Genomic DNA, 25241 nt, shown 5'->3' on the forward strand with positions numbered 1-25241 from the left:
AAGCCTTTGTTTTTAATTTGGTTGATATACATTTGACAAAATATTTAAGAACAAAATGATCCACAAACAGGCACAAGGTATTTACGGCAACAACTGTGGAAAACATACAATCGACATACTCTCAAACAGAAATGTCTCCTTACAAAATTTTCTACTGTGAATCTGGAAGACTCTCAGGTCCTACTCATTACCAGGTCTGAACCCCACCTAGGGGGCATGTTAGGCCCAGGAGCAGGGAGTGCAGTTCTGACACATTTGGCAGTTAAGGATCATCTGTTGGTGTGAGCTCACAGGGAAGCAAAGAGACAGACCCGGGAGTGGGTGGCATGGGGAAGGCGGTGCAGAATGGAAGACTCAGAAGGAAACAACTAAGGACAGGACCTAAGTCACACTCATCTTCCCCAGTTGCCTAGAGAAAGCTACAAATCTTTTTAAACTTACTCAACCTCTCTTTTAGCAAAAAATCAGCAACCCTGAGACTCCAATTTTCCATGACATAAAAGCTAATAAACATCTAGAACTGCTCAAGATTTATAAACTAACTTTATATGATCAAAAAGGAACTTAAGATCTGAAAATATATTGAAGAGAAAAAAATTTCTCAAATTTTTCATGCCTAATTCTCAAACATTCCAACTAACAATTTCCACTGTCTGAAGTTAGTTTCACAAAAAGATACACTTTGACTAGATGTTTTAAATTGAGTACAACTTGCTCTTGATAAGTGGACCTCCTACATCTTCATATTATTCACATATATTTCAAAAGAAATTAGAGAAATTTTATCCATTGGAATAAAGTTACAAATTTATTGACTTACAAGATAGCCACAGAGACATGAAAAAAAAAAAAAAACAACAACCCAAATGTTCATTCTCTGTAACACTACGGAGACAATTAAACACAGTACAGCATACACATCAACATCTACTGATCCAGCTATGCTATTTAACGATGCTTTACACAGTTTCAACAAACAACTGTAGATCACATACCCACACCATATGTAAAAATCAAATCTGCTGCTCCTCCAGTGGCTGTTCAAGAGCCTCCATCAGCTTTTTATTTGCCTCCTCATTATGCCGGCTTTGACAGTGTGTTAAATGTTTCTTAAAGCCTCTTGGGAAATTTGATTCAAAATTACAACGTGGACATTTAAGTAAACTCTGCCCGTGGGCTGCTACATGATTTTTAAGGAGAGATTCCAAAAGGAAAGCCTTTCCACAAATTGTACATTTGTAAGGGCTATGAACATTATGCTTATTAACCAAATGGTGCAAAACTGCACCTTTTTTCATAGCTCGACAGCAACAAATTTTGCAGTAATACTTTCCTTTTCCACGCTTCATATACTTTGCAATCTCTTCCTCAGAGATAAAAGCCTCCTTCTCTTCAGTAAATTGTAAGACATTTTTGGACTGCTCTGGACTAGTCATGTCCATTTTGTTCTCTTTACTAAAATCAATAGATTCTACATCAACCTGTTCTTGATCACTGCTGGATTCTTGGCCCTTGCTGTCTAGCACATCTAAATCTGCTTTTATATACTCACTGCTACTCAGCTCAGCATCTGAGTTCTCTTGGTTGTCTTTCTTGAGCTTCTTTGAGGATGGAAATAAGGTGTCAGAATCTAAGAGTTTCTTAGGTGTAGCTAGTAGTTCTTCCTGAACCAAAATATCACACTTTTGATCATCTATGGCATCTGTCTGTAGTTCATCACCAAGCTCAACTCCCTTCTGAGATTCTGAGAAGATAGCAGATTTGGGAAGTTCAGGGAAAAGGGCATGTTTCCGGGGCTCTGGAAAAAGAGCACGTTTTCGTGGTTCAGGAGATGCTGGAGGGGCTGTTTTGCTGGGCTCAGAAAACAGGGCGGGTTTTCTAGGTTCGGGATCAAGAGAGAGAACAGGTTTCCATATATCGGAGGTTGCCTTAGGGGACTCAGACGGTCCAGAAGGTTTCCGAGGTTCAATAAAGAAGGAAGACTTCCAGAGGTCAGGGGAACCACCACGGGAACTTTTCTGGGACTCAGGAAAATCAAGTGAAGCAGGGGAAGTTTTTCGCTGATCAGGAGAAAGCTTCCAAAGCTCTGGAGACCCTGAAGGTTTTCTGAGCTCTGGAGATCCCGCTGGACTGCGGATCTCTGGGGACAATGGTGGGCCTGGTTTGCGAAGCTCAGGAGACAAGGGCGGTCCTGCTTTACGAAGCTCAGGGGACACTGAGGGAACTGCCTTCCAATGTTCAGGTGACAAGGTGGGAGCTGTTTTTCGGAGTTCTGGAGGGCCAGACTTCCACGACTCAGGAGACCCAGGGGGAGACTTCCAGGAGCCAGGTGAGACTGACGAAGACTTCCAGGATGCGGGGGATACAGAGGAAGTTGGTTTCCATGGTCCAGGTGAGATAGAAGGAATCGGCTTCCAAGGACCAGGAGACACAGATGGAGCAGGTTTAGCTGGCTTCCAAGGTCCTGATGATGCTGAAGGACTGGATTTCCAAGACCTTGGGGATCCAGGTGGCCCTGGCTTCCAAGAACCTGGTGACACAGCTGGAGCTGGTCTTCTGGGTTCTGGAGAGACAGCAGGGAATGGCTTCCAAGGTTCCGGAGACTCCGATGGGGATGGCTTCCTTGGCTCCGGGGAGATAGTCCGGGCTGGTTTCCGAGACTCTGGAGATGCAGTTGGGGATGGACCCCAAGGGTCAGGGGAAGCAGCCAAAACTGGTGACTCTGGAGATGAGCCTGAAGGTGGCCCCAGTGTTTCCGGGAAATGGGAGTGTTTCTGGGGTTTAGTAAGAGTGGCCTTTACTGGCTCAGGAGATATAGGGGCAAGTTTCTGTGGTTCTGGAGAAGGAATAGGGACTGGTTTCTGAGACTCAGAAACAATAGGGACTGATTTTAGAAGTTCAGGAGAAGAAACAGAGGAAGATTTCGGAGGCTCAGGAGAAGGAAGAGAAGGTATCTGTGGCTCAGGAGAAACAACAGCGCCAGGCTTCTGAGGCTCCAAGGAAGTGAGAGGTGTAGGTTTTGGGGATTCTGGAGATAAAATTGGGCCAAGTTTCTGTGCTTCTATGGAAAGGGCAGGTATGGGTTTTGGGAGTTCTGAATTAGAGGGTGTTTTCTGGTGTTCAGAAAGAGTAGGGCTTTTCCCAGGATCTGTTTCTTTGTTTAGCTGATTTTTTGGTTTCTCATTCCACTTCTCTGGGCCTGCATGTTTAGAGGTGATGTGATAGTACACATTGGAGTACATCTTGCTGGTGAAGAAGCACTTATGGCAGTGGAACAGCTTTGCACTTTTCTGGTAAAATATCATTTTACCTAACCCACCAGCATCCATTTCATCACAAAATTCTGGATGGATGGTGCCCATGTGGATTTGCACATTTTCATAATCTGTGCCTCGGAAACTGCAGTGGTCACACTCCAAACGTGATGATGGTTTACGGATTTCCTGGAATACTTCCATTTCTCTCTCTGTCACAACACACACGATTATATTCTGTAAAACCTTTCAACAGTACTGCAATAAAGCCGAAATAAATTATTTTCAGGGAATACAACTTTAAAAAAAAAACACTGTTCTCTATCCATTCTATAACTGCGTAATTTTAAGTCTGGAATGGCATGTGTATTTATCAGATACCTCAATAAAGATTTTGAAGAGAAAGGAAAGATGGAACTAACCTTTAACTGAGGTCCAGGAACTGTGACTTTTAGAGGTATCACCTCATGTAATCCTCCTAGAACCAAGACTCAGTATTATTTTTATTTGTAGATGAAGAAACAGGTTCAGAGAGGTGCCTCACCCAGGTTATAACGGTGACCCAAGCCTGACCCCAGAATCACCCAGCATGTGCCTTACATCTTAACTCTGAACCCCAGAATCAACAAGGTAGCTGTCAGCATATAAAGCTTAGCCAACACCAAAATTAACGGTAGGCAATTTAAGGCTGAGCAAGAAACTAGCTCCACTTCAGAGAGCATTTATTAAACTAAAACTAAAACATGAAAAGATGACTTTAAAAATATCAACACATTTTGTAATGTTTCATCCATCCTAATATCAAGTATTTTATTTATTCATTTAATAAATGAACTATTTTCTATGCCCTGTTTTTCTAGGCACGTGGGTTAAAGAGAGGTCTTATACTGTGGTGCTTACATTAGGTGCAAAGCCAGGTGTGCACAGATGGCTGTCAAGGAAAGACGCTCAAGCACAGATCCAGAATGATGTAAAGGCGGTTTGCCTAGCAAAGGGCAATTCGGATGGATGACACCCTTGAGGCAGGAACTTGCCTGCCAGTATTAGGAGTTTAAGCAAGTCTTCGAGGGTGGTGAAAAGTACAGGAGCTCATAGTTAAAAATGTAGTCATGTATGCAGAACAACATATTTACACAGTATCACTTGTTCTATGTATACACAATCTTGCACAAACACATCCTACACGAATGAGATATTAAACACACTGCTTTCATTTAAGGAAGAGAAAGTGGCTCTGGAGAAAGACCAGGCTCCTGAGGCTTCAGGGCGAGAAGAGGAGAAGGTTTCAGAGATTCTAGAAACCAAAGTAGGCCAAGTGTGTATGTTTCTACTTATATAGAGAATAAGCACTAAATTTCCTTGCATATCTTGAATTGGGGGTATTTCTGAAGGGAAAATTCCTAGAAGTGCATTACCTGGTTCAAAGGTGATTTACATTTAAAATCGATACATTTCATAAAACTCTCAACAAGTTACAGTACTATTACATACCAACCAAGAGTGTACATACCAGGGACAATTCCCCAACTCCCTCATCAATACTGAGCATTATTAAACTTCTAAGTAAAGACTGGAGTTGCAGCATTATTTTAAGGTGCTTTTCTTTAATGAGAAAGAGTGAACATTTTCCCTTGTTCATTAGCCATGTGTGTTTCTTTTGTAGGCTGTGCCTTGTCCATTTAATTACCTGTAAATAGTCTGTATCAAAGAAATCATCCCTTTACTCTAAGTATTTTCCTAGTTTATCATGTCTCTTGACTTGATGGTATGTATGTGTACATATATATGTGCTTTTTTTCACACACAGCTAGTTTATGTAAAAATTAAAAACTTAAAGGTATTTTCCTTATGACTGTTATATATTATGCTTTCCTGCTCCATTACTTTTTAAAGCAATCAATATTTTTTCCCTATGATTTTGAGGATTTCATTCTTTTTACATTTGTACTTTTTGGGGGGTAGGGGCAGAGGGAGAGAGAACCTTAAGCAGGCTCCATGCCCTGGGTGGCAGAGCTCCACTTGGGGTTCAATCTCACAACCTTGGGATCATGCCCTGAGCTGACACCAAGAGGCAGACACTTAACCGGCTGAGCCACCCAGGTACCCCTTTATATTTGTATTTTTACTCTATCTGGTAAAAAGAGACAGGGATTCGGCCTATTTTTTTCCATCCCAAATGGATAGTTCAGTTGTCTCTGCAACCTTTTTTCTCACTGATCTGTAATGTTCCCTTTAGCATTTACTAAATTTTGTGTTTAGGAATCCATTCTGGACTCTGTTTTATTTTTAAATTTTTTTAGGCAATCTCTATCCCCAACATGGGGCTCACACTCTTCCAACTGAGCCAGCCAGGTACCTCTGACTCCCTCCGATTCTCTACCGGTGCCGTCTGGTATGCTCCCCTCCGCATGGGAACTCAACGAGTGCTAAAGGAGATTCTATAATATACACAGTGAGTTTATCCAAGTGAATCACAAAGTCCTTCCTCATTAAATTATGTCCTATCCTTTACCAAAAGTATCAGCCACCACCAAGAGCAGGCACTGTTTTCTGTGCTAATAGTAATTACAAGGTTAAAAAAATGTGTTCCTTCCACATTACTGCTCCTCAAGATACAGTAAAGACTAGAGACACTTATTTATGCTCAGCGGCTCCCGCTTTGATAATTTCAAAAATATTAACTTAAAAATTTAACATTTCTAATTTTGATAACTTGTTTTGAAGAGGTTATTATTGATGACGCGGTTTTCTGTCACCCATATCACCAGTGTGTCATCTGCATTTTGGGGGAGCGGTCTAAAAGGTGAGAAGACAGTGGAGGAAACAAGTGCTTTTCAGAAAGTAGTAGACACTCCTGAATTACCCTGCAGCCATCCTGGCTTTTAGAAAATTGTTTTTAGGGCTATACAGACTAAAAAAAGAACATGATCACTTAGTACCGAAGAAAGACCTCTGAAAAGAATCTTCAACTTACAAACACAATGAGGAAAACGTGTAGAAAGAACATGTAGGTTAATGATGCCCTCAGGCCCAATGTCTCATAAAACCACAAGAATGTTAAAAGGCTGCAGTATCTCAATAACCCCATCTGGCCATAAGTGGCCATAATGAGCAGTCAAGGGATGTTCCTATTAAATAAGGTGGACATTAGATATTAAAGCACATCATTATAGTACAATAAGCCCTACATCAAATATATTACAACACAGAGGTTAAGACCCCAGGCTTGCTGGGTTTGAGTGAGTCCTGTTTCACTCCATGGCTTTGTTAAGTTGCTGAATCTTTCTATGCTTCAGTTTCCTGGACTCTCCAGTGGATGTTAATATTCTGTATCATATGTAGAACAGTATCTCGTGGTGAGCCCTCAGTGTCAGCTATGATTATTAAACTAGAAACTACAAGGGTAGCATCTAACAAATACTTCACTTTCTGGTAAGTAAATATTCCACAATGACCATGGTACAGTTCTGGCTGACCAACACGCAGTATCTCATCTGAAATATACTCAATTCCTACTCACTACAGGAAGCGAGGCTTTGTACTTTCATGATCTGAGTTTCTTAAGCTTAAAAGAACTGTTAACTATGGAGACTTTCCCCACCTTCTCAAGAAAGTGGGGTACAGGGGCACCTGAGTAGCTCAGTCGAGACACTTAAGTGCCTGCCTTCAGCTCAGGTCCTGATCCCAGGGTCCGGGTTGGGCTCTCTGTTCAGCAGGAGTCTGCTTCTCCCTGCCGTTCCCCCTGTTTGTCCTCTCTCTCTGCCAAATAAATAAAATCTTGAAAAGAAAGAAAGAAACAAATTGGTGTACAGTAGGAGAAAGTATTTTTACTTAGTGACCTCTCTTCTCACTTTGCCTAATTTAAAGTCCCATCAACAAAACTTTTTTCATTTCCTATATGTTAACTCATCAACTTTTTACCGATACTAACTCATAAAATAGAGGGTCATCAATAAGCCCAGTAAGCACAATATTGGGATCAGATTATGAACTATAAGAGTAAAGCATTTTCTTTTATTCCCACAGAAATTACTGGGCACACTATTCTATCGTCAGGAAGGTTTTTAGAAGGTGTTTCTGGCAAACTTACCCAGTGAAAAACTGACCTGTCTAGAAGTGCAACAAGTAGAGAGCTGGTCTCCTCTTCCGCCACACCTTCTATCCCGACTGCTGCCCAAGTGTTACGGCTCCTTTCTATGGGCAAAGCTCTACCCCGTTTCTCCCTATTTCTGCTTTCCATTGGCTGTATCTGCTTCTTGCCTCTCTGGAAATTCTACACTAACCCTACATTTTGCAGCTGCTCCTGTAACGTACTCTTCTTTGATGAGTATCACTGAGGCTAATTCCTGCTGCTGTTGCCTCCCGCAGCCTCCAGCCACCCCAGCTTCTCAGATCGGACTGACTCCTTTCGTCCTTGATTACTGTTTGTTGAATCATCAGCTTTCTCGCCCCTTCATCTAGTGCCACTCAGTCAGATCCTCAACCATCCTGCTCCCTCTAGTCTGTGTTAAACCCCATGACTCCTCAGACTTCAGTGTTCCCCATCTCTCCCACCTGTCCCCCCCATTTCCTCTTCCTACCATCAACTCTTCTGGCCAGTCTACCCAAACCTGCCTACTCCCAGGACTCATTATCATACCCTAATAACCTCTTACTTAAAACAAAAACAGGAATTGTACAAAATCCACTTCTCAAACCCTGAACTCTATCATATATGTGCGTATCTAGCACACATTCACGTACCACTATGTACGAGTGCATGCATCTTCCTTGAGTATAAGCACTTTTAAAAAATGTTCACATCTTAAAAATATTTTCCTAAATGTTAAAAGGCAAACAAAAACATATGGAAAATTGTTAGAATAACACTGTAGGGGTGGCTGGGTGGCTCAGTGGGTTAGGCCTCTGCCCCTGGCTCAGGTCATGATCTCAGGGTCCTGGGATCGAGCCCCGCATCGGGGCTCAGCAGTGAGCCTGCTTCCCTCTCTCTCTCTCTCTGCCTACTTGTGGTCTCTGTCAAATAAATAAATAAAAATCTTAAAAAAAAAAAAAAAAAAAAAAGAACAACACTGTAAATCCAGGACAAGTACATTCAGAGCAGGAAAGAAATAAAGAACAATAGGCTTTTCTCTGGCAGACTTACCAGCTTATATTCCTAGAAGTCTTAAGAGTATGTCTTCAAAGGGCAGGCAAGTCTACATGGCTTCTGAGTGAACTACAGAAAATAGCCTGTATTACATGAAGAACAAAGATGAGAGTTGGACCTGAAAAAAAAAAAAAATAAAGGAAGTGTAATCAAAACTACATTTCTGCGCTAATCTGTACCCCTGCAAAAGAATTCTGCCTACTTCTCTCACTGTTCTGCTCCCCGCAACAGCGGCAGGGATCCAACCCACTTGCTTTAATGAAATAATACCAAAGATGACCATGGATACTACCCATGATAACAAGCACATCTAACTCTACTTTAAAACCTACTAAGGAATTAACGTCCTTGTCTATAACCACAGCACTCTCAAACCCACTATTTCACTTCAGCTTGTCCAGGACAGCACTCAGCAGACTGCTGCTGTGACCACAGACTACAGGAACAGCTGATGTTCTGTCCATTATCTACACTACACTGCAGGGCAGCAAAGTACCAGGCACTGAGGAAGGGACAAGATAATCAACAGGACTAAAGGGCAAAGGAAGCGGCTTCGAGAAACAAGGAAGGAGAGTGGTGCTTCAGCGACAACTCAAGGACTCCAGCCTCTTCACACATGGGTTTCAAAGAGAAAGTATCAGGGTCTGGGTAAGTTTTTAATTTGAATAGAAAGGAAGAAAACTGGCCACAAACAAGCTAGGTAATAGCTCACAACACGCTTTTGCTGATAAGTTCTGGCACATTTCTCTACCTGTGGTCATTCTGATAGCTGTGCTCTCCCTGCCTCCAGTCTCCCTTCCTTGCAATCCACTCCATACAGTTTCTAGCCATGTCCCAAACACAAAAACCTAATGGCATTTGCCTACCCACAATTCCTCAAAGTATCCCCAATACCATAGCATATGGAGCTCTTCACCATCTGTCTGGCCGTGACTGGACCACATTCTCTAAATACTGATCCACCCATAATTCCATGACAAACCAAGCCTCTGGACCTTCACACAGGCATTTCCTCTTCTTTACACTTCCCATCTTGCCACCTAGCCCTCAGGCAAGTCTCTCCATCCTTCAGGCAGAATTACTTCTTAAAAAATGGGCCACATGCTCTGCTCCCTGTACCATCCCCCTTCTGTCCCCCCTGTCCCCAACCCTCTTTGTGTGCACACCCCCAGTGTAGCCATCACTCTTTGGTACTCTAAGAGTCCGGCTCTTAGAGGGAAGGGACTACCCATTCATCCCTGCAACCCTTGCACATCCCTGGCACATGGTATATGCTCAGAAAGTATCTGTTTGTTACCTCTAAAACATCCCATCATGAAGACTAGAGACCTGACCTTAGATTCACAGGATTTTAAAACTAAAAGAGACCTGAGCTACCATCTAGTTTTCAAATCACTGGGATTTAGAGCAGAAAGACTTCAGGGACCACCTACTTCAAAACTTCAATTGATAGCTGAGGAAATTCAGACCTAGACAGTAAGTAGAGTGATCAAGATGAAGCAAATAATCAGCTTCTGACAAAGGACCAGATTATCTAAGTTCTTTCTAATTTATCTTGACTAAACTAATGCACTGGAATCTATAAGACCTTGAGAAGGCAGTATAATGGGCAAAATCAAGAAGATGAATCCACAGAAAACTGCACTCCACAGTCTACACGGGGCAGAATGTCCCAATGGATCACTGTCTCCAGTTCTGGGCAGGAAGGACACTTTGAGTTCATAACACTAAGCAACATGCAAAAGAAAGTAGCCAGGATGGCAGCCAGTCTTTAAAAACATGTCTTTTGTGAGTAAAGAAACTGATCAACTTCAAAAGTGGAAGAATTGTGGATAATACGTAATATGTCCTAGAAGCAACAAGTGGAAACTAGCAGGAGAACAGATTCTAGCTCAAGATAAAGTTTTACAAACTACTCAGTCATGGACTAGAATGAGCTGCTTTGCCAGGTAGGAGCCCTCTGTAATTACAAGGCAATGGCCAGTACAGGACTGAAAGGATCCTTAAGGGACTCGAGTCCAAACTCTTCATTTTACAATTGAGAAAACTGATGCTGATGGAGAAAAGTGGGCCTGAGATCACAACAGTTAGGTCAGAGGAAGCCACATAAGATCCTGATTTCCTGATTCCGGATCTCTGCTGAAACATCATGAGGTCTTTCCCATGGGTGTGCTGCAACAATGAGTCCAGAATTTAGCTCCTGGGTAGAGGCTAGACACTGAGATTCCTCCCAGCTTTAAGATCCTACCATTCCCCACCCCCCACTAAATTTCAGAGCTCCTAAGCCTAAATATAAAAGTAAACTCTACACAGTCCAGACTAAGAATAGTTTCTCTGATCCTACCTTCTGCCTCTACAGACTATATGCTGTCCCTAAAAAAAGTTCTAAGTGGTTTGCCAGTCCACCACCACATCACACCTATCTCCTATTCAGTAGCTTCCTTAAAGTCTAACACCTGGTCCTCATTAAAAACTTTCTGATGCTCTAGCTTTTAAAAACAAAACTCAGTATGGATAGCATGTTTAAGGCTAACTGGGTTCAACTAGTATATACCCACTAGCATTGCTCTTTACCACTAAAAATTAATTAAAAATTAGTAAACTTTATTTTTTAGTTTTAGGTTAAAGAAAATATTGAAAGGAAACTTCTCTACCTTTATTTACCTTCTTTCCTCCTCTGCACACTATTTTTCCTATTATTAACATCCTGTATTAGTACATTTGTTACAACTGAGGAAGAAATACTGATATATTACTATTTCCTGAAGTGCAGAATTCAGTTAGGGGATCATTCTACCTGTTGCACAAGCCTATGGGTTTCCACAAATGCAGTGTCACATGCCCAGCATTACACAATGGAACAGAATAATTTCACGGCCAGAACAATTCCCTGTGATCCTCATAAACACTGGTCTTATTGTCTCTGGTTTTGACCCCGTCCCTCTTCTAAGACTTTATGTATTCATTTGAGAAAGAGAGAAAAGGAGAGGGACAAGGAGACTCCGTACTGAGTGCAGAGCCTGATGTGGAGCTTGATCCCACCACCCCGAGATCCTGACCTGAGTAGAAACCAAGAGTCAGAGGTTCAACGGACTGAGCCACCCAGGTGCCTCCCGCCATGTATTTTTACAATTATGGTAAAATAGGGGTGCCTGGATGGCTCAGTTGTTAAACGTCTGCCTTCAGCTCAGGTCATGATCTCAGGGATCGAGGACCTGGGTCCAGCCCCGCACTGGGCTCTCTGCTCTGCGGGAAGCCTGCTTCTCCCTCTCCCACTCCCCCTGTTTGTGTTCCCTCTCTTGCTGTGTCTCTCTCTGTCAAATAAATAAATAAAATCTTAAAAAAATTATGGTAAAATACAACAAAATTTACCATTCTAACAATTTTCAAATGCACAAATTAGTGATATAGTATATCACAATGCTGTACAACTATCCCCATTATCCATTTCCAGAACTTTTCATCACCAGAAACAGAAACTCTGTACCCATTAAACAGGAACACCCCATTCCCGTACTCCCACTGGCCCCTGGTAATCTCTATTCCATTCTCTGTCCCAGTGAATGGCATCACACACTAGTCCTGTGTTCTGGCTTACTTCACGTCCAACGTCTATACCACAGCATGCATTAGAATTGTATCCTTTTTTTTTCTTTTTTAAAGATTTTACTTATTTGAGAGAGAGAGCATGAGAGGGGAGAAGGTCCTTCCCCGCTGCGGAGCTGGGAACGGGATGCGAGACTCGATCCCCTGACTCTGGGATCACGACCTGAGCCGAAGGCAGTAACCAACGAGCCCCCACCCAGGAGCCCGAATCCTTTTCCTTTTTAAGGATGAATCCCATCCCACGGTGCAACCACAATTTACTTTCCGTCCATCTGTTGATATGTATCCGGAGTACTTCCTCCCTTGGCCATTCTGAACAAAGCTGCTGGTTACACTGGCGTACAACGAATGCTCCGAGTCCCTGCTCTCAACCCTTCGGAGTCGAACCCAGGAGCGGAATTGCGGGATCCTACGTAACTCTGCGCTGAAATCGGAGGATCCACGACCCCCTTTTCTACAGTCACCGGCTGCAGCATTCTTCGTGGCCGCCAGCCACGCGCCCCGCGCCCTCCCCAACACCTGTGATCGGTCTCCGCTCGCAGCCACCCCCGTGGGTGTGGCGCGGTACCTCGCTCTGGTTTTATTTCCCGGACTCTGACGGCTGATGCGCATCCTGCGATGTGCTCACGGGCCATCCGATGCCTTCGGCGGAGAAGACCCGTTCGCAAGCTGGTTGCTCCTGTCGCTGGCTGGCAGGAGCTCTTCCCCTAACCCGGACGCCAGCCCCTGGCCGGCTCCGGGGTTTCGGGTCTCCTCCTCCGGGTTGCCCAGCTCGTTTCTAACAATGACAAAAGCTCACGCCGACGAGGGGCAGCGAGAACCCTGTCCCGGACTGAAGCGGAACGAGCGCCTCCCTCGCGGAGCCAGCTCCGACCTCCCCGTGGTGTCCCGCACGGTGCTTCCCGCCTCCCGCAGACAACGCGCGGCTCGCCCCCCGCCCCGAGGCCCACCCCGCGGCGGACCCGGAGCAGGCCTGCTCCTCGGTGCACGCCCGGGGCGGGCCTCCTCAGACCCGGGCCTGCGGGACGCCCCGGCCCGCGCGACGCCCCTGCCCGCCCGCCCTGCTCCTCACCGGTGGGCCGCGGCGGCGTCTACACACGGGAAGGACGGCGGGAGCCGCGCTCGCGGTCCCCGGCTGCTCCGCGAGGCCCGGCGGCACGGCGGCCTCCCCAATGGCTGCGCGGCGCAGGCGCGGGCTGCGGGCGCGCGGGCGTGCGCGCGGCCGCCGGACGGTCTGGCGGGGGCTGATGGGAAGCAAGTTTGGCGTCCCGCGCCCTCCGGCGCGGCCCAATCAGGTTGCTGATCGCCGGGCGCCGCTTCGCCGGAAGTACGCTAGCTTGTCGAGCGGCCCCGCCCTGCCTCCGGAAGTGACGTAAACGGTTCCCCCCCGCCCCCCCGCCGAGGTACCTGGGTGCAGACCGGGGTTGAGTCCTGGGTCGGGGGTCTCTTTGAGCGGCGCGGACGGCGAGGGGCTGTCGCCCTGCTTGAGTCTGGCCGCGCTGAGGGAAGCTCTCCAGTCCCCGAGGGTGGGTTTCAGGGAACGAGTGGCTGACGTAGCTAGGAGGCCGCCCCTCTCCGTCTTCAGGCGGGCCGCTGGGCCTTTCGGGGAGCTTTGTGCGTGGAACGGGTGGAGCCCGTTTGCCTTCTCACGTGTGTTTGGGCCGCCGCCTCGTTTTCCCGCGTCGTCCCGCTCTGTGGTCGTGAGCAGCGGCCTGGCCGACGGGAAAGGTCACTTTTCTCACTGTCCCGAGAGTTGGAGGCAGTCCAGGAAAAGGCCTCGGGGAGGTGCGTGTTTCTTCTGTCTTTGCTGAGGCCGCCGACTTCTTCTCCGAATTTAAAATGCAGAAGGTACCGCAGAACCGAAGACTGCGGGGACCAGAGTGTGTGGTACAACCTCGGCCCAGGCTGACGTGTTGGTGCGCAGGAAGCGAGGCTTCCAGACGTAGGGGGGCTCCTTGAAGTGTGGCCTGGACGACTGGGGACCCGGGGCCGTCCTCAGGCCACAGGACTTGTCCCGTGCACCCAGGTGACCGCACGATTGCTGCTTCCCCGGGAATGAAGCACCCGCCGAAGAGACGTACGTAGTTCAGAAGGTTTGAGATGCGGTGGAGAAAGGGGACCTTGGAACTTGGGGATGAGCTGAGTTGTGCTCGGGGAGGTAGTTTCTTGTTTGAGGCGATCGGGTCTTGCTCCCAGAGGGCAGCAGAGGAGGGAAGGCTTCTTGGGAGTATTTTCAGGGCTCTCTGTTTGACTGGCTTGGTGACAAAGAGGTACCGTGATGCATTTTAATGATACCTAAGCTGACTTTATTATTATTTTTTTAAAGATTTTATTTATTTATTTGACAGACAGAGATCACAAGTAGACAGAGAGGCAGGCAGAGAGAGAGAGGAGGAGGCAGGTTCCCTGCTGAGCAGAGAGCCCGATGTGGGGCTCGATCCCAGGACACTGGGACCATGACCTGAGCCGAAGGCAGAGGCTTTAACCCACTGAGCCACCCAGGCGCCCCCTAAGCTGACTTTAAAAAGAAAAAAAGGCGAAGAGTATGACAAGCATAAATGCTGCTTTTTGATCATCTTGGACTGTTTGGCACCAATTAAATCAAAGTTCTGTAATCATGAGGTGCGTTCTGCTTCATTACGGTGGCTGACAGCGTAAGGACAGCCTCGGACTCACTCATGCTCACACCTCCACTCCTGAGCATCACTGCGTGAAAACTGCAGTGGATTTCCAAACTGCAACTGATCGTCTTATTTAATGAGTCAGAAAGCACTTTTGAAATCACCCGAGGCCTTTAAGGTCATTTAATTAATACCACTCCTGTCGGGTTGCGACAGGTGACGTGCCGTGGCAAGGTGAGTTGGAATACCTCTAAAAACCCTTTCCTGGAGGGCTGGCAGGAGAATCTGGGAGCAGCATTCCTCCTTTACCCCACACAGAGCCTCCGCAGGGCTCTGTTCCCAAGTGCGCAAAGCAGAGGAACCTTTGCTGGTGGGGATGGCGTGGGGATGTCTGGAGGTTGGTGGAATGACTATTCATTTATAGTATGGAGTAGGTCCCGGGTTTGGCTTAGTATTACGTATTCTGGAGAGACAGAAGCTGAGAACAAACAAAGTGGAAACCGGTCTGGAATGGATAGGGTGAGGGGGTGTGGGCAGTAGGGGTGGGTTTGCAGCCCTGGCCAACCTGGATCTCCAGTTTACCTAGGAGTCAGCGTCATTTCACTGTGGGTGAAATACCCCGTGGGTGGGGTATGGCCAGACTTGTTCCAGATATTTCGTAGTTGGTAGAGGGGTGAGGGAGAGGGCCTGCTAGGGTAGGCGTGAGAGGCTGAGTGCTCTCACGACTGTGTTGGCTTTCGTAGGGCTCACTTTGAGCCTGTGCACAGGACTGACGAGAATAATAGAAAGTCTTGTTCTAAGGATGGAGTACTGGAAGAATGTGGTGCCCCCTGTAGCCCTGGGAACAGGACAGATTTGGGGGCCACTGTGGAGTTGCCTCGTGAGGGTGGTGGTGGTCTGCGGCATCTGGCTGGTGAGATGCCGGTCTTTTTTATGAAGTTGGGGCATGGTTTCTGTGACTTTGTTCTAATGGCTGGAATTTCCAAGGAGCAGGATTGTAAGATACCTGTACCTGTAAGAATTGGTTCCCTGGAGTGGGTCAGTCCTGTTCTGTTGCTGAGAAGTGTGTCTCTGGTGATTGGAGTGTGTATTACAAGCCTATAGGTAAATGGTGGGTTACAGAGGGCAGCAGGCTGTTGTCCTTGATGCTTCTGACGGATGAATTCCTTATGGTGAGATGTTAGGTCTTATGGATAGGTATCCTCATAAAATGCCCATAAACATGCTTTTGTTGAGTGTAAGGGTAAATACATTTTTATTACTTCTCTCAGCCCTCCTTGTAGTTGCTACTCCAGTGAGCGCTGTGTTACATTACCTGCATTGTATGTATTTGCATATTGAAAATGTTGGTGACACCCCCACAAACTGTATACTGGCATCTAATTATTATTAATAAAATTTTATTTTCTTTTAAGTTTTCTTATTTCGTTCTTTATTTGAGCGAGCGAGCGAGCGAGAGAGAGCATGAGAGCATGAGAGGGGAGACGGTCAGACTCCCCATGGAGCTGAGAGCACGATATGGGGTTGATCCTGGGAGTCCAGGATCATGACCTAAGCTGAAGGCAGTTGCTTAACCAACTGAGCCACCCAGGCGCCCAATAAAATTTTATTTTTGACAGCAAAAGAAGTATCCTCCTGTGATTCTTAGTTTAAGGCAAGGCAGGGGGGAGGGGGTGGCGACCCTCTTTTGGTACAAGTAGTGATTAATGATAAAGGAAATTTTCCTTTTAAATGTTTGTGGGCCCTGTTCTTGGACTACCAGAGAAGCTACACTTCACATTTACCAGGGTCGAAATGACTTAGTGGAACTTCAAAGCATGGGCTCTATTTCTGCCCTGAGCGCACATGGTACATCTGCTTCATCAGACAAACAAAAAACCAAAAAGGAGCATTCTGAGCACAAGATAAGAAAGAGAAACTTCCCTGGTTCCCATAAAATTAAAGTCACACAATCTGACATATACTAAAAACATAAGATAAAGGTAAAACTGTCTGGAATGTGCTTGGTCATGATGATTTGTAACTATATAAAAAACATGTGTGACCCCACACCAACTATTCCTCCCCCCGCCCAGCACACTCTTTGTGAAGATTGTATATGCTCAGCAGCTGTCCTAACTTGGGCTCAAATAAAACTTGTTCTTTCTTTTTAAAAATTTTTAAAAGGGTTTCTTCATTTTTCATCAATAGTACCATAGTCCTTCCTGAGAAACATTATCAGATTCTTTGGGAGCTAAACTTGGTCTTTGTTATTGTGGAAGAATAGGGTCCATGAATTATCTGTCTCCTGTTTCATATTCCACGACTCCTGGTTTTGGTTCCACACCTCCATGAGTCACACAGTGATCCCGGGTTTAGCATCGGCTCACCCCGCTCTGCGACAGGTGTGTGTGTGAGGGAAGAGGTGGCCTCTGTGCGCCTGGCAGGAGAGCATCAGGACACTTTCGGTAGGAGTTACTGGGACCCTAATTCTGAACCTGTTCATGGCACCCAGAGTAAACAGATTTCAGATTTAGACTTTAGGAAGAAATTTTTTATCTGTGATGACAAAGCAAAGAAAATTTGTAACTTCTAACCTTTACCCTAACCCTTAACATGAATCCTGAACCCTGAGCCCAAACCCCAGTCTAAACCTCTAGCCATGAATTTTGAACTGCAAACCAAAACCCTTAATGCCAACCCTGAACCTGAACCCTGAAGCCCAAATCCAAACCCAAGCCCTGAACCTGGAACCCCTAACCCCTAGCAATGTTAACAAAAGCCAAAATGCAGAAACTATGCAAATGTCCATTATGTGGTGAATGTGTAAACAAAATGTTAAGATTTAGGATTAGGATTTTATGGTTTATGGGTTAGGGTCAGGGCCAGGCTGGAGATGAGGGTCAGGGCTTTCTGTCACTGGCTTTCTCCACCCTCTCCCCATCTCTCTGGCCCTCCTGGCTGGGCAGGACTCACCCAGGGTCACATGTGCATCAGATACTGAGTTGGAGCATTGGTCTTCAGCCCCTCACTCCTAACAGGAGAAGTGTGAGATGTCTGTTTCAGATCCAACTCAACTGCAGTCAAGGGTGTGGAAAGCCTTAGAGGTTATACAAGGTTCTTCTACCCTCTCACCTGGGAAGGGTGCCACTGGCCCTACTCTGCCTGGGCAGCCCCAGGTTTCAGCATGGCCCCGACCCGCATGGGCACTCAGTAGACACATACGGACATATATGACTGGCTACAGTGGCCTACCGCCCCCATGTACAGCCCTCTTGTGGGCTGGTGGTGCCCTCCTGGGACCAGCTGGATCCTTTGTCCCAGACAAGCAATAGCAGTAGGCAGTTAGGTCTCAAGACTGTCTTTGGCCTCTGACCATCCAGGCAGGATCTCTGGTCCTCCAGTTTAGGTCCTGATAACCCCATGATCATTCGCTGAGCTGACTGTGCTCTTGACAATTTAAAAGGTCCGTGGGCAGTGTAGACAGCCCCTGGGGATGCTTCCATTCCCAATGTCTGTGTGGTTGAGACAAGCAACTCCTCCTTCGTGGCCTCCCAGCATTCCAAGAGAGTAATAACCCTCCAGACTTTGAATGTAGCCTGTGGCCACAACAGCCACACAGCACACTGGCCCTGCGGTCCTTTAGCCTCTGGTTATAATGTAAATATTTGACGTGCATGTTTGCTAGGAATTAAGGATATAGGAGAATCTGTGTCTCCCAGTGGGCAGTTTCTGGCTGAGGCTGCATGGTCTTGGACAGCCACATGCAAGACCCTAGAAGGCCTGCCAAGTGTGGATTTCGTGCTGTGGAACAATCTTGAGTCTTCCACGGCTTCACTGAGCAATAATTTCCTTAGCATCCTCACATTTGGTCTCTACTCTGTAAAGGAGAGAGAAGAGACTGGAAAATGAGCCAGTGTGTTCTTTGGGGATGGGTGATTAATGTGTGGGGGGGTGGCGGTTGTGACTCCTGTGCTCCCTCCTCCCAGGGACATGAATGAGGTCTGTGTGCCTTCCAGTCTCTGAGATGCGAGGACCCAATGCCCAGTTGCAGGAGCCTTGAGTTTCCCAGCAACAGCAAAGCTGCTTTTTCAGCAGTTGGAAGAGTGTCTTGCCATTGTGGGAGGATAGGAAGAGTACTGGATGGGTGGCTGCAGCCCCTGACCCTAAATGCGCCCCTTCCTTCCTTGGGCTTCAGATGCCACAGCTGTGGAGTCACCCACCAGTGATGTGGAACCTACTGCTTTTCCAGCCCAGCATCTGTTCTCATGTCCAAATCCAGCATCTCAGCTTCCCTTTGGGGACCACATCTTACCTGCCTCCCATCCAAACAGTTCCAGAGGGCAGACCCCACATTTCACCCACCTCAAAGATGGACGTATGATCCAAGTATACCCAACCCTGTGCTCTATCCTCTGGGTGCTCTGATGGCTTCAAGGATGAGAGTGTGACTCAAGCCAGGCCAAAGACACTTAAAGCCATGACTTTTCATGGAACCCAAGAGAGGGAAACCCTTCCCAGTAGAATGGATGGTGAGTGGATGTCAGCCTGGAGTTGTGAGAGGCCCCAGATGCAGTGAGAGAGACTGTGCCTGTGAATGGGGCCTCCCCAGAGCACTTAGCAGGATGGAGGGTTGGAGAGGGTCCAGCTCACACTGTGAGAGTGTGAGCCCCTGGGCCTACCAGGTCCAAACCCACTCTTAACTTGTCTCTTGCAAGTATTAGTGTATTTTTACCATTAAAAAATACTGATTTATTTTACTTTGGTAAGTGTGTCCAGTCCCTTGCCATTCAAAAACTGCTAGTTTACGCATCAGTATTGACAATCTGAGACTTCCCATGCACAGTGCTCTCACTGGGCAGGCCATGGCTGGGGCAAGATAAGACAGTGGGGTCAGGCCTCAGAGGAACTCTGGAACGGTTCTGTCCCTGTTCCTTCTCTGTCCCAGGAGAGGAAAACCCCAGAACAGTGAGGAGAGAACCAGCAGGAGGGAGAGGCCTCTGGATGGTTAATTGGTCTGTTCGTTTTTTCCTTATTTCAGGGTCCATTTTGTTAATGTGCATTTTTATTAGGAAATTACCCATTTCTTCTAGGCTCCCTGTCCGATGCAATAAGTTTCTCTTATTTGACCTTTAATTTCTACTCTCTTTCTATTTTCTTTTTTTTAAAAGATTTTATTAATTTATTTGACAGACAGAGATCACAAGCAGGCAGAGAGGCAGGCAGAGAGAGAGGGGGAAGCAGGCTCCCTGCTGAGCAGAAAGCCCGATGTGGGGCTCGATCCCAGGCCGAAGGCAGAGGCTTAACCCACTGAGCCACCCAGGCACCCCTGCAAATGAATCACAGCCAACTGGGGCGCCTGGGTGGCTCAGTGGGTTAAGCCTCTGCCTTCGGCTCAGGTTACGATCTCAGGGTCCTGGGGCCCCTCTTTCTATTTTCTTAACATGGATGAATCTTTTTTTTAAAAATTAACATATAATGTATTATTTGTTTCAGGGATACAGGTCTGTGATTCATCAGTTCCACAATTCACAGCACCTGCCATAGTATATACCTTCCCCAATATCCATCACCCAGCCATGCCATCTCTCCCACCCTCTCTATTTCTCATCAGAATTGTCACAATTAATGAGAAAGTATTGATATGTTATTATTTACTAAAGTCCATACTTAATTCAGTTTCCTTCTGTTCTACATTTTCCAGCTCCCACGCAGGATCCCATGCAGGGCACCACTTGACATCACGTCTCTTTAGGCTTTTCTTGGCAGGGACAGTCCCTCAGACTTGTCTTGTTTCACTGACTTTGGCCATGTTGAGGAGGACAGGCATTTTGTACATAGACCTGCATTGGGATTTACTTATTTTTCTCATGGTTAGACTGGGGTTGTAGGTTTTGAAGAAGCGGATCATAGAGGTAAAGTGCTCTGTCATCACCGTATAACAAGGGAACACTTGTCACTGTGTTAACTGTGTGTGTTAACACTGGTCATCTGGCTGAGGTGGTGTTGGTCATGCTTCCCCACCATGAAATTAGTCTCTCCCATGTATGTATGGTGTGTCTTTGTGAGCAGGAAGACACTGTGTGGAGCTCACACACTTTAGGGGAGGGGAGTTAGCTTCTCCTCCTTCACAGGTCTTGACAGTGTCTACATCTATTATTTGGAATTCTGTTAGAAGAGGTCTATTCAACCCCAATTGTGAAAAAAAAAATACAGTGAAACCTATTAATAAAAACATACAACTGAGTAATTTAAAAGATCACATTGGCTTTATTGAACAATTGGACAGCATCCCATTTAGCAAATGGAAAGGACCTCCTTTGCCCTGCATGGAAGGAAAAGCTTTTAAAAGCAGACAGGGTGGTATCTCAATGTGGTTTTGATTTGACTCTCCCTGATGGCTAATGATGATGAACATTTTTTCATGTGTCTGTTAGCCATTTTATGTCTTCTTTGGAGAAGTGACTGTTCATGTCTTCTGCCCATTTTTTGACATGATTATCTGTTTTGTTTTGTTTTGTTTCTGTTTTTCTAAAAGATTTTATTTATTTATTTATTTGACAGAGAGAGAGAGAGAGAGATCAGAAGTAGGCAGAGAGGCACACAGAGAGATGGGGGGAAGCAGGCTTCTTGCTGAGCAGAGAGCCTGATGTGGGGCTTGATCCCAGGACCCTGAGATCATGACCTGAGCCGAAGGCAGAGGCTTAACCAACTGATCCACCCAGGCACCTCATGATTATCTGTTTTTTGAGTGTTGAGTTTGAGGAGTTCTTTAAGGATCTTGGATATCAGCCCTTTGTCTGTAGTGCCATTTGCAAATATCTTCTCCCATTCTGTGGGTTGCCTCTTTGTTTTGTTGACTGTTTCCTTTGCTGTGCAGAAGCTGTTTATCTTGATGAAAAGGAAACAAGTGTTGGAGAGGATGTGGAGAAAGGGGAACCCTCTTACACCATTGGTGGGAATGCAAGTTGGTGCAGCCACTTTGGAAAACAGTGTGGAGATTCCTTAAGAAGTTAAAAATAGAGCTACCCTATGACCCTGCAATTGCACTACTGGGTATTTACCCCAAAGATACAGATGTAGTGAAAAGAAGAGCCATCTATACCCCAATGTTCATAGCAGCAATGGCCACAATCCCCAAACTGTGGAAAGAGCCAAGATGCCCTTCAACAGATGAGTAGATATGGTTCATATATACAATGGAATATTACACCTCCATCAGAAAGGATGAATACCCAACTTTTGTATTAACATGGGCGGGACTGGAGGAGATTATGCTGAGTGAAATAAGCAGAGAGAGTCAAGTATCATATAGTTTCACTTACTTGTGGAGCATAAGGAATATCACAGAGGACATTAGGAGAAGGAGAGAAGTGAGTTGGGGGAAATTGGAGGGGGAGACGAACCATGAGAAACAGTGGACTCTGAGAAACAAACTGAGGGTTTTGGAAGGGAGGGGGGTGGGGGTTAGGTTGGCCTGGTGGTGGGTATTAAGGAGGGCACTTATTGCATGGAGCACTGGGTGTGGTGCATAAACAATGAATCTTGGAACACTGAAAAAAATAACATTAAAAAAAAGAAAAAATCAAATTAAATAAAAATAAAAATAAAAAAAAATAAAAGCAGACAGGATTGAAGAAAGGAAATCATTAGCAAAAGATGCATTGTTTTAAGTAAGGTTGCCCTCCTAAGGGGAACAGAAGGGACTATTCAGTTGACTGGTTAAAGTTTACATGGTTGTGGGGGGGTGGTGTGAAACTACAGTTGGGTTAGTTGTAAGTCCTCGTTTGCTGACCTGAGTCTTTTTAACATAAGTGACTCCATTTTGGGCCTTTGCTTTCTTTTTAGCAAATCATTTATTTTTACCGGTGCTTCCCATTGGCTCCTGTTTTCTGTGCATATCACTCCATCCTTGTAGGGTTTTTCTTGGTACTTCCTTAGTTTCTGATACTTCAAAATTATCCTGGCTCCTACATTTACTGTCTCAGTCCTAGTGTCAGCAGTTCCTTCAAGGAGCTCGGGCTCCTTTTATTAGAGAGTGGTTTAAAATATTACCTGTGGGAACTGATTGTGCTCAGCAGACGATGCAGGGCATATATGCATGTATTCCAACTTATGTAAACACACGTACTTAAAGATTTCTATGTGGTACTGCCTGTATCCATATTAAGCCAAAGACAAGTTCATGCTGATGTCTCCAACCTGGTCATATGGTGATCTTCTCCCTTTGCTGATCTGTAACTTTCTACTCCAATTGTGACGGTTGGCTCTCACCACCTGCCATGTATTTAATTCATTGCTCCATTCCTGACGCATGTGGTATTTTCAGAACTGTTAGCTACCACCCTGATGGGAAAGAATTTTATGAAATAGAGTCCACTGTGTATATACAGTACATTTTTCCTTTAGTCTACAGACTCCACTCATTTCCAAGGTTAATTTAGGTCAGCATCTTTTGCCATACAACCAACAGTGAGTCTTTTTTCATACATTTCCAATACAGTTAGATTATTTGTCATATCCTGTATTACACTGAAGGGCAGAAGAGATTTTGCTCATTTCAAGTTTCTTTCAGCTGGATTGGGAATTATACATTGACATGAAGCAGAGTAACAGGAGAAAATGAAAACCCACAAAGTTTAATCATGTACACATGATTAAATGACCAAGGCAGGCAGGTTTTATATTTTGTGGACAAAGAGAAAATAAATCTCTTTTGAGGAATTCCCAAAAGAAAGAAAACAACCTTGGGAGTTTCCATTAGTAAGGAGTTCTAAACAGAGTTCTGACTGGGGTAGTGAATTAGTAAAAAAGTAAGAAGAGTTGTTTATGCAGGCTTCTGGGCTCTAAATTTCCCATCTCCAGTGATTAGGAAGTCTTTTCACCTCCTGGTACAGAGAGATCTTCACGTGGAGATTGATTTCCTGCTTCCAGGGGGATAGAGGAGGGTCCGAGTGTCTTCATGGCATAGGCTGTCTCTTAAGTAACTTTTATTTAAAATGATCTATATGCCAAAGTGGCACATTTGGGGCAGCCTGGCTTTGGCCCCTACACCATCCTGTTACACTCCTACATCCTAAATAACTTAATTTCAGTAGATTATGATTTATTCTTGGGGATGTAAACATGCTTGTTCGTGTTTTTAAAATATTTTATTTTTAAAAATAGCCAACATGGGGCTTGAACTCAGAACCCCAAGATGAAGAGTTTCATGCTCCCCTGACTGAGCCATCCAAGTGTGCCAAGATGTTAGAGTTTTGACAAATGCATGGTGGGAGGTGTAAATCATTAAAATATCATGGAATTCACCCCTTGATCTTTTTATCATCTCAAATTTTGGCTTTTCCAGACTCTCCTACAAATGGGGTCACTTGTGTGTAACTTTTCAGGCTGGATTCTTTCACTTAGAAAAATATATGTAGAGTTCATCCATGTCATTGTATGGAGTGATGGTTCATTTCTTTTTATTGCTGAATAGATTAACAGGAGAAATGCAAGTCAAAGTTTAATATCATGCATACATCCTGTATTCATGGGAGATACCCAGGAAAACAGAGTAACTCTGTGAAGTGGCCCAGCCATCACTCTAAATGCCATCTTCAGCTAACGACCAGATTTTGGGTAGGGGGGAGACTGGGTAAGGGATGTTATCAGGTGAGCACTGTAAACGAGGGTATGGTTGTTACACAGATTTAAATCTGTGCCTTCTCTTTTGGTAAGAGTCTGAGATTTAGTCATTCTGTTCCTGATACAGAGGGAGACAGGCTTCGAAATGGAGATTTCCTTTGTAAGTGTACATTTCACTCACCAAATGACAACTTTTACCCAGTTTTCAAAGATTCTCTCATGTTTGCTGTTTCTTAAAATTAATCAGCCCAAATAACGCTTGTGCCAAAGAGGCATATTTTGGGTGGCATATTCTGCTTCCTTCGCATGGATGCACTCAGTTTCCTTATGGATTCATTTATGGAAAGACATCCTGGCTTCTTTAAGTTTGTAACCATTATGAATAGAGCTACTGTGGATAACTGCATGGGAGTGTTTGTCTGGAAACAGTTTTTCAAAGCAGTTGTCTAGTCGCACTAGAAGTGCGATTGTTGCATCTTAATACGAGACTTATTTTGGTTTGGAAAAACTGTCCAAACTGTCTTCCGAGGGGAACAATTGCTGACATTCCTTACTTTCCAGCAACTGATATTCTTGTTTTTGGAATTTAGCATTTGTAATAGGTGTGCAGTGTGCTGTCGCTGTTGTCTAAACTTCTTCTTCCCTAATGATGAGGTCGAGCATATTTTTGTATCTGTATATCAGATCCTTACCCATTATGAGTTAGGGTGCTTGTTTCCTTATTGTTGAGTTCTGACAGTTTTTTGTATAGTTTGAGTGCAGATCTTTTACCAGATATGTGTTTTGCAAACATTTCCTCCCAGTTCGTATCTTGTCATTCAGTTTTCTGAGCAAGGTCTTTCACAGAGCAGAAGTTTTAATTTTTGGAAGTTCATGTTATCAATTTTTTTCTTTTGCGGATTGGCTTGTGGTGTTGTGTGTTAAAACTCATCACCAAACTCAAGGCCTTGTGGATTTTCTTTTATGTTTTCCTTTTGTTATTTTGATAGGTCTACATTTTAAATTTAT

The 25241-nt window shown here is 45.1% G+C and overlaps 1 protein-coding gene across 6 annotated transcripts; it reads right to left on the bottom strand.

The window, feature by feature from the left end:
- Window positions 1-270: 270 nt before the first annotated feature.
- LOC111146961 (chromosome alignment maintaining phosphoprotein 1) lies at window positions 271-13186 on the bottom strand. 6 transcript variants are annotated; one of them, XM_022502732.1, is made up of 4 exons: window positions 13079-13151; window positions 8398-8518; window positions 3677-3732; window positions 271-3466 (listed from the first exon to the last, which is right to left on the bottom strand). In XM_022502732.1, exon 4 carries the CDS (start codon window positions 3456-3458, stop codon window positions 1014-1016), a length of 2445 nt encoding a protein of 814 aa, XP_022358440.1. In that variant the 5' UTR covers window positions 3459-3466; window positions 3677-3732; window positions 8398-8518; window positions 13079-13151; the 3' UTR covers window positions 271-1013. The 6 variants fall into 6 exon arrangements, with proteins under 6 accessions (XP_022358440.1, XP_022358435.1, XP_022358436.1 ...); XM_022502727.1 differs by having other exon boundaries at window positions 271-3512; window positions 13079-13150; XM_022502728.1 differs by lacking the exon at window positions 13079-13151 and adding an exon at window positions 12268-12599 and having other exon boundaries at window positions 271-3512.
- Between the last annotated feature and the right edge of the window lie 12055 nt (window positions 13187-25241).

This window comes from Enhydra lutris, unplaced genomic scaffold, assembly GCF_002288905.1.
Source record: "Enhydra lutris kenyoni isolate GAN:26980312 unplaced genomic scaffold, ASM228890v2 scaffoldscaffold15, whole genome shotgun sequence".
NCBI lineage: Eukaryota > Metazoa > Chordata > Mammalia > Carnivora > Mustelidae > Enhydra > Enhydra lutris.